The following is a 9,676-nucleotide window of genomic DNA, read 5'->3' as shown; positions in this document are numbered from 1 at the left end:
AGAGTTTAATTGGCTGCAATTCAACAATTTAGAAGAAAACCACAAAAGCAAGGAGTACTTACCAGCAATCTCATCTGAGAACCCAGATCTCTACCACCTATACCCGAGGGTCAAACGCATGCTGGGGATGGACCAGAGGGAATAAAGGTCAATGATGGTCTTCTTCATTATTGAAGATGGTATTGATCTGTACACTGCGCACTATTCTGTAGTAAAGGGAAAACCAATGAATCGTGTCTGTGTCCACAGTCAGGAAATAGGTTGTTTCTCATAGATATACATGTAGGAATCAGGGTGATCAGACAGTAACCACCAAGACATTGCAAATGCTCAGAATCTTCCTATTTAAAGAAAAAGTTGGGAGTTAGGTGAGGACTAGACCATAACCTCCCAGTTAGCCCAGTCCTAAACCCCTGCTAAATGGGTGGGACTCTAGTAAAGCTTCTAGTGAAAGGGAAAGTGCTGAGAACTGTTTATTTCTGTTTTCCAGCCTAAACTGCCAAAAGAGAGAAACCTAACTCTCCCATGTTAAAGCGTGTGACTCTGCTGCTCTCTCCTGTTTGATTCAAGCCATGCTACCTGAATTTTACAAAGTTAAACTTCTCCAGTGCTCACCTTCAGGTAAACAGCATTAGTATCTATAAATGACATTTACTGAAACTAAAGACAGAAGGTTTTTATGTGCTTTAAATATATTTCAGCAATTCCAGTAACTAGCAGTTATGTGTTTCTATTCCACTGTTTTTTTCCTTCACTGTTTTCCACGAGCCTCTAATTTTCCATTTTCCCCCAACTGGACTGAACTTTCTGGCCTTTCAGTTCTCTTGAAAATTCTCTTTACCAAAACTTTGTGACTGTTCATGTATATACTGTAACAAATTAATTTGGATTGATTTATGTTACTTTTACCATATATGTTTTAGAGAAAGAGAAGCGGGGAGAGAGAGAAAGAGATGGAAAGATAGAAAGGTGAGAAGAGAGGAGCAGAGAAGCAAGGTAATAACCATGCTCAAGGAGTGTGTGACATGGGGGTGGGTTACCGTGGAGGGGCCATATGCTGAGTCCCCTCTTCCCTCAGATCACCACACCTGTTCGCAATTAATTAACCAACATACCTGCAGTCTGTCCCTTAATCACATCTCACCCTTAAAGGACAGCTACACAACACCCTTGCCCTAAGTATTAGTGATGGGAATAATGGCTCTTTGAAGGGAGCCGGAGCTTATGGCTCTGTTCCTTTCCCAGGGCCGGCTCATCGTTCTTTTAGGGGGCGGGGTTGACTAGGTTTATCTGCGAAATAATCATATTGTATAATGGTACTCGTATTGCTAGACCTGTCATTGTGTATTTGTGTTTTACAACGTAACCGCCATTAAACAATCAGAAGGCAAATCTCACTGTCTTTCAGTGGGGATTGAACCAGCAACCCTTTACTTACAATTCCTGCTCCATAACCACTGTCCTACACTAACTGAACTTAGAGCACACAGTAAAATTTGGGTGCAATGATGAAATGAATGGCTCTCAAGTACGACTTGGATCCCTTTGTTCATACCAAAGAGTGGTATCTGTGGGTGAAAGCACTGAAGCAAGGGCAAACTAATGCAATGGTTGCAGAACCTGATTTGTGAACGGGGCACTTTCTTTGTCATTGCCTGTGTCTTGTTTTTGCTTAAAATGGTTTACCTTATTTGAGCCTACAGCTGGTGGGGTGACCCAGATCACCCTGCAGTGAAAGGGGCAGCAGTTTCCTCTGCAGCGGAGGGGCAGAGCCACAAGTCGAGGCAATGTGACGACGTTAGAGTCCACATTTTGTTGCATGCCCTGTGGAAACACTGAAAAATGGGGGCTTATAATATACTGGACAGACTTTGCCATGTTGCCCAGTCACTGCATGTATTTGACAACTATGGACTGCAAGCCCCTCAGAAAAGCTAAAGAGCATTGTGGAAAGTCTTGTGTCCTCCACTGCTTGCATTACTACATATGAAATGCCACACTGGTCCAACTAGCGTAATAATAATAACAATAATAATAATAACAACAATAATAATAATAATATCTTTATTATTATAATCATTAAGACACATAATATGGGACCTGTCCTGTGGGAGATTTCAACCGGAGACAGATACATTAATATTAAATTTGTGATTGAACTATCCGCCGGGTTTGCTCTTTTCTGGTTAAAATTACATAAAATTACAAAGTTCGAAGAAGCAATCAAGTCAACTTTTTCCTCTGTTGTAAACCTTCCATCCAGCTTTATAGCTATGGAGGGAAATTACAATTTGACTCTTTGACGCTACCGACACTTGTCACTGAGCGCGTTTTTCTCCTTTGCTTCCTTTTCGGTTCACATTTCGTGCCTGTTACTGCGCATGTGCGCTCTCGCCACTTGGCCTGCCATAGCTGTACCCGGTAGTACTCGCAGTCGCGTCCCTATAGCTTGCTAGAGAGGTGAGTTTCTGGGGCGGTATTTTTGACAGCTTTCCTTCTACTTCGTGCGACGGCATGTCGTTTGTCTAATTGACTTCATTGCTCCGTATGCTGTCGTGGTTGAGGAGCTGCACAGAGAAAATAGCAGGTGATTGCCAAAACAAACCGGAAAGTCTCGATAACACCAGCGGACTTCTACTCTGGCTCTGAAAATAGCTCAGGTGACTTTAAGATACTGTATCATACTTGTACTAGTCACAACGTCGGTGGGCGTTGGGCTGGTTGACTAGTTATCTTTCTGTGATACAATTTTAAATGCAACAACGGTGTATTCTTTCTTTGCATTGACAGATCAATGTGCTCGCTGTACCTAATCCTCATTTTAGTACCTGATCTATGTTAGCTAGCTGTGGTACTGTCATTGTGCAGTCTGTCTGTAGACTCACTAGACAATCTTGCCAAAGTCATTTATTTGCACACAGAAAGTTAGCTAGCTAGTTTGGCTAGAGGCTACACCAACGTACATCTTACTTTTATAAGACTACCGTCATAGCTAGCGGGTCAAGATTGCCTGCACATACTGTAGCTAGCGTAATGGGCAATTAAGACTGGTTTACGGCTAGGTGGCTAGATAACAACACTCCGACCCTCGATTTGATACAGTTGTCACTACCCGTGGCTGATTTGGTAAAACCACTGCATGTAGAGCAGTGTAAAAACAAACTAGGTAAGCTAACGTTGAGTCTTGCAGAATAGTTTCAAGTCCGTCTGAAGATTTATTTGTGTATTCCCACAGAAATTGAATTAGATATTAACATGGCAGCATACATGAGCTATAGCTCATTTGTAAAAATGCATTCAAAATTATGTCAGATGTGTCAGATATGTCAGCTTATGTTTACTTAATGAGAAGATTACGAGAAACATGAGGACAGTGCCATCCCTTTACTGACGCTAATTGAATATTTTACTTATAATAATCAAGCAGTTATGTATACGAATATTGGCAGTTCACTGCAAAACCTGTGGTTGACCTGATAATACTTTTCACTGCTGGTCTGTTCTGTCTGGGTATCCTGTTTCTGATTCTGCTCATTGTAGCCTATGACAAAGCGTTATAGGTAATACCAGTTAAGCATGCAGCCAGATCGTAAATGTGGCATTCAGGCCACCACACTCTGATGCATGAACAGTAAACGATAAACTATTGTGCAGTAACCATGGTAATTACAGGACCATTTGAAAGACTAAAGGAAACATTGAATAGTAGTAATTTTTTTTGTGAGTGGAATAACCTGGGCAAATATTGAGAGGGAGGTGTGTGTATTTTTGCATGTGTATGTATTTGTATTACATGTGAGTCAGTTGGCCTTTTTAATGATGAAAGCACATTTGATGCAGATTTTTCAAAGATATTAAGCAGTGCTGTCAGACCTGACCTATGGTGAGATGCTGGCCTTGTCAGGTAGACAAACCAACAGCAATGGGTCTGCAGTGTGACATGTCAAAATGATAGGCCTGTGTAATAGATAACAGAAGGTTTTGTATGCAGTAATTGCTCATTCCTATTCATTTGGAGGTGGAAATGAATAGTGTGCTTGTTCCGGTGTCAGCCTCTGTAGAGTTCAAACTCTTAATCCTTCATGCTCTCTGGTCGGCTGTTATTTATATTTGACTGACATCTCAAGCTCGTTAAGAGGTCTGTTTTAGTCCTCACTTTAGAAAGTGAGAGCTGTAATTCCTCAGTGAGTTTCACCATTGCAGCGTATGACAGGAACATAGGGGTGAGGGATGGTGCAGCCAGGCAATAACTACCATCAGCGGTACACGGCGTGACGCTGAAGAGCTCTAATGGCCTCTGAATGTAACTAAACCGAGGGGCCTACTAGAGAATGGTGTGGTTTCCTGCAGGTGGGAGGTACTCTAAACCCTACCTTAGAGGTTCATATGCATACTGAAAACCTGTGGCACACTGTCACAAATGAAGCTTTAATGAAGGACACATATTTATAAATGTTTAAGACACTTTTTTTGTTTAAATTTCAGCTAATGGGGTAATGAATAGCATATGCTTAATTGTCTTGGACGTCTCTGTATAAGCTGTGTCTGAAAATCACAGACCCTTGTTATGAAATAATAATAAGAATAAATTGCATTGAGTTGATAATGAAGGTGAGCACTTCTTTAAGAGGGAAGAGAAGGAGATGCATTGACAGTCATAATGATAAACTGACTAACCATGCAAGTATATTGATATTTAGATGATTAGTATAGTTATTTTCAGTGTATTGTTATCAGTAATGGTTATGAATAAGGGAAATTTGATTATATGACATAACATCAGCTTTAGGAAGCCAAATAAAGCTAATGCATTGCTAGTTACAGTTTCTGAAAACCAGTTTCATTTCTGTGCTAGCCAGGTTGTGTCCAGGTGCCCTTGCATTGAGCCAAAATGGCTGACCCGTGGCAGGGGGCGATGGACCATGCTGTAGCAGTGGCCAGGAAGGCAGGGGAGGTGAGTCGAACGACTGTCTTTTTTTTTTTTCTGCTCATTTTGCACAATTAATTAATTAATTAATTTTCTCTGAAGAAGTTGTGTTTACTGGTCTACATTCTAGCCAAGAGCACAGTGCCCTCCACTCCATGTTGGTAATGACATGAGTGTAAGTGATATTGCAGGGCTTTCTTTTTGAGCCCCTAAGTACATTACTCTTGTGATGGTAATACCACTACAGCATTAAAGCTAGCTGCATGAATAAAGTAGTGGTTATTAGAGGTAACATTAGTATAATTGAGTAGGCTTATATCCAGAGCGTACAAAGTGAATTGTACATCATTTAGGCAATAAGTGAGGCTTGATTTCTCATGTCCATTTCCCTGATTTTTTTTCTCGATTTTGCCTTGGCTGCTCAGCTCTCATCCCAGAACGCTGTAGTTTCCACATGTTCTTGTTCCACAAAGGCACTTAACCATCAGACTCAACTAACAGTTGCCTCGACTGAACTAATATAGCTTCCTAGCTCTTGCTAGTTCTGGGAGCGTTAGTGGTTAAAATAGAGCTTGGCAAGCCTCCATAGTGACCTACAAGAACTGAGCAGCCATAGCATTAAAGTTCATCTTTAGGCATTTAATAATCGAGCTGTTTGTGTGCGTTACTGCAGATTATCAGGGACGCCCTGCAGAATGATATGAAGATCATGTGCAAGAGCTCATCGGTTGACCTTGTCACCAAGACTGACCAGCAGGTGGAGCAATTCATTTTCGACTCAGTAAGGGAGAAGTTTCCTACTCACAGGTGAGGCCGGAGATATTTAAACTGGCGGCGAGTTACTGGGCGCACACATTGCATATTTGCTTTGATTGGTGTATGTGTGTCACATGGGAAGTCTAAGTCTAAGCCAATCAGAGAGGGTGCTCAGTGTATCTGATGAGAAAATAGCTTGCATATGGGAGCAGGATGTGACATAGCAGTTAGGGAACCCTACTTGCAACCACAAGGTCACAGGGTCAAGTGCCCCTGTGAGTTACTGCTTCTGTACCCTTGAGCCAAGTACTTATTCTGGGATACTTTGGTAAATGGATATAAAATGGAAAAATGGGTGTAAAGGTCAGTCACATGGAACTAAAAATATGAGCCCGTGTCCACTAAGTGGGTAAATAATGTAACGGGGCATTCCATAGGACTTTTTCACCATAGTTGTTACAGAGCTAACTTCACAGTATCATCGGTGACCTGTTCCTCATTTCAGCTTTATTGGAGAGGAATCGGTAGCTGCTGGACAGCCCTGTACACTGACTGACAACCCAACCTGGATCATCGACCCTGTGGATGGGACTACCAACTTTGTGCACGGGTGCGAGCCCTGCTACCTCTTACTGCTGCTTTGATAATTACAGCACTTGGCTGTATGTGGCTGTGTTTACAGTCAGAAAGTGAAACTAATGGAGTCAAACGGTATATCTTGCTAACAGTCTAATTGCAGCTTGTTAACTGGTGTTGGAAACAATGCAATGCTTACACAAGGAAACAAATAATACACATTTGCTCATGGTGAACAAAGGAAAATGGTAACGTGCTTGATTCTGCTCTGATCAGCTGAATAAAAATCCCCTCAAACACATACTTGTTCAGACAAATTAAGAGTGATAGAGGAATAATACGGGTCTGCCGAGTGCTTAAGCCCACTGAGTCCTCTCTACTGGCCTGCAGATTCCCATTTGTCGCTGTGTCCATTGGCTTCGCTGTCAAGAAGGAGGTGAGAAATTTCAGAGTGTAAACGTGGTGTTGATTCCGATGCAGAGATTTCACAGTGAGATGGAATGACAGCAGGGGGAGGTTTACAGCAGAACCTTTTGCGTGAAGCTCTTTTCATTTCGGGGAAGCGGTAACTGGATTGATCGAGAGCACAGAGTAATAGCTTTCTTTGTAAATCAGCTGGAGTTTGGCGTGGTGTACAGCTCGTTAGAGGACAAAATGTACACGGGCCGAAGAGGCAAGGGGGCCTACTGCAACGGCCTGCCCCTACAGGTGTCAGACCAGACAGGTGAGCGGGCGTCGTGTCAGCTGTCACCAGTCGGTATGCATAATCACAAGTGGTCATGTTTTATTGAGGTACAGTATCTCTGATAACTAATAATAATAGCTGTTCAAGGCAATAATTCTGCCATATGAATATGTACTCATTTTTATGATGGCAAGTCTACACACACTGCTTTTCACATTCTTAACCTGGGCACCATTCAGCTTTGTTGAAAACAGATCTCTAAACTCCATCTAGGGATCATCTCTTTTCATCATTATGGCCATGCATCTGGTAAAGTTATTTACTTTGTTGTAAATCTCTTTATGGTTTAGGTTTTCTGTACCAATGAAATGGTGAGCAGTGGAAAACAAATGGCTTTGATTGGTCTGAGATCAGTCAATCATGTGTCACATGCAGTTAATTGAAGATGCACTTGTCCATCACTATTAGCAGTTGAGGACCAGTCTGGCCATTTAGAGTGAGGCCTGTTAGATGGTGGTTAGTAGTAACCATGCTTAATAACAATGATATGATCCGTCACTGTGTCCCTGTTACAGATATCAGCCAGTGCATCGTTAACAGCGAGATGGGCTCCAACAGAGACCCAGAAGTGGTTGACAGAATCTTCTCTACCATGCGGAAGATCCTGTGCATCCCAGTCCACGGGTGGGTGTGCATTTAAATAGCCTTCCCCTGTTACTGTTGTATTTAACTTTATAATTGTATAGTACTGTGTGCACATAAAATGTAAAATGAATGTGATTAGACTGATTACCTGTCTCTGAAGTTTAAAATTCACAGATGCAGGTTTTGAGCTTTAGTGTGTGCACGCAGGGTGAAATGAGCACGATTTATTACAAACTCAATGACATTTGAAGCCACTTTGAGTCGTCACACTACAGTGCTCCTTTTCATATTAATCGGTATCTGTTCTCCCATTGCCATTGTTTTATAGAGAGGTAATCAGCCGCCTGTTTTACAGAGCAGAGATGCTGGTGTCTGTTTGCACTAAGCAGGTCTGAGCAACAGACCGTGTAGAGCAGGGCGTAATGTCTGATTGTTCATTTTAGGAGGGGGGATGTTTCCCTCTGCCTCCCTCCTACACGCACCTTCCTCTTATATACTTCGCCCTCAGTGGGGTGTCCTCTGAACTTGCGAAACTCATATGCTGAGGTGACAGACTTGGCATCTTGAGCTTACCCCCCACTTCCCTACCTCTCTCTCTCTCAGGCTGAGGGGCGTTGGCACGGCAGCCGTCAACATGGGCCTGGTGGCCTCCGGCGCCGTGGAGGCCTACTTTGAAATCGGGATCCACTGCTGGGACATCGCGGCCGGCGCTGTCATTGTCACCGAGGCGGGGGGCGTCGTCATGGATGTAGACGGTAAGGACGCCATTCCGACCTCGACCGAGCAACAGGGTTGCGTTTATGTGCTGTGAACACCCCGTCAAGATGGGAGTGTTTGGGACTTGGGCACATTTTTCAGCCCTACGACAGGATCTCATTAGTACAAGTGACAATGATGGCAAACAGGCTGTTTTGCATTGTGAAACCAAGCATTTAGACAGGTGTGTCAAAGGTGTTTTCTACCTCTGACTGTTATCAGTGTTATCTGATACTGTTATCAGTACAGTCCTGCTCACAGTGCCGAAACACAATTCATACTTAACATAGCAGTGTTACAAGATGTAGCCTATACTGCCGAAATTCAAAGAAACAAAGTAAAGGAAACAATAAAGATGGCCATAACTACACAATGTACAATGCAGTGGGCATAACCACGTAAACCTTCCCTGAGTTGAATGGCAATCAGAATAGAGGTCTGAGATTGTAGTGATAGCAGTCATAATAACCATGACATTACATTGAATATGACTGTAATGTTGGCAAGGCTGTATTTGGGCAGTGAGTGCTGCTGTGATAATTGATATGAACTGTACTTGTTTTCAGGAGGACCATTTGACTTGATGTCGAGGAGAGTTTTGGCGGCAAACAACAAGACAATCGCAACAAGAATCGTTAAGGAGATAGATGCATTTCCAGCAGAAAGAGATGACGCTCCCAAACAGGAAAAACAATGATTTCTAAATAGAAATATCCTTATCAGGGCATTGTAATATATATACTATATATTTTTTGTCTTAGCATTTATGTACTTGAATAAAAGCCATTGTCAATGTAAACCAATGTAATCAAACATTCACGCACAACTTCCTCCAGTGGTAAAATGCAGCAATGCTAAAGTGAGAAATACCTCACTCTAGCATTATGTAATTTCCTTTAGCTGTTGTTTATAATACAAATGACCCTCCAAATATATACTGTGGCCATCTTTTTGGGTCATGTCACTTTGCCGCAGGAAGCTGTCAGTCTTTCAGATATGTATTTTTTATAAGATTCTGAAGCTGATTTATCTGCAATAAACGTATTAACATAACACATTTCCACAGTGTTGAAACTGAGTCAGAAATGTAAGCTCACATTGGTTTTTCAGTCACCAAAATAAAGTATGACTTTGTTTTGATTCAAGACGTGTATTTTGCTAGCAGACACACTTGTGTAATGTTTTGCTTTTCCATGAGGTTAAATGCTACTTAGTTAATGTGTAGGTTCATTTGATCTGAGTGCAAGAATTGCAGCAAGGAGTTTATAGTGCCTTATGTTGTGACTGGGTAACATGCTGTCTGAAGGTCTGTTTTATTGTGCAGCTGTCAC

At 42.1% G+C, this 9,676-nt stretch overlaps 1 protein-coding gene across 3 annotated transcripts; it reads left to right on the top strand.

Moving 5' to 3' along the window:
• The first annotated feature begins 2,435 nt into the window (after window positions 1-2,435).
• Window positions 2,436-9,437, top strand: LOC118771145 (inositol monophosphatase 1-like). Of its 3 annotated transcripts, none has more exons than XM_036519037.1 (9): window positions 2,436-2,460; window positions 4,856-4,954; window positions 5,601-5,734; window positions 6,189-6,293; window positions 6,650-6,695; window positions 6,875-6,983; window positions 7,520-7,628; window positions 8,193-8,344; window positions 8,912-9,437. In XM_036519037.1, exons 2-9 carry the CDS (start codon window positions 4,892-4,894, stop codon window positions 9,040-9,042), a joined length of 849 nt encoding a protein of 282 aa, XP_036374930.1. In that variant the 5' UTR covers window positions 2,436-2,460; window positions 4,856-4,891; the 3' UTR covers window positions 9,043-9,437. The 3 variants fall into 3 exon arrangements, with proteins under 3 accessions (XP_036374930.1, XP_036374931.1, XP_036374929.1); XM_036519038.1 differs by having other exon boundaries at window positions 2,442-2,587; window positions 4,860-4,954; XM_036519036.1 differs by having other exon boundaries at window positions 2,442-2,587.
• The last annotated feature ends 239 nt before the right edge of the window (window positions 9,438-9,676 follow it).

The sequence above is a fragment of the Megalops cyprinoides genome, chromosome 24 (genome assembly GCF_013368585.1).
Source record: "Megalops cyprinoides isolate fMegCyp1 chromosome 24, fMegCyp1.pri, whole genome shotgun sequence".
Classification (NCBI taxonomy): domain Eukaryota; kingdom Metazoa; phylum Chordata; class Actinopteri; order Elopiformes; family Megalopidae; genus Megalops; species Megalops cyprinoides.
Note: the sequence above shows the minus strand (reverse complement) of the source record. Positions and strands in the feature narration are given on the sequence as shown.

Coding starts and splice junctions, on each gene's coding strand:
- LOC118771145 (XM_036519037.1), top strand. CDS start 4,892: ATGGCTGACCCGTGGCAGGGGGCGATGGACCATGCTGTAGCAGTGGCC. Junction 7,629..8,192: donor CTGTGCATCCCAGTCCACGG/GTGGGTGTGCAT, acceptor TCTCTCTCTCAG/GCTGAGGGGCGTTGGCACGG. Junction 8,345..8,911: donor CGTCGTCATGGATGTAGACG/GTAAGGACGCCA, acceptor ACTTGTTTTCAG/GAGGACCATTTGACTTGATG.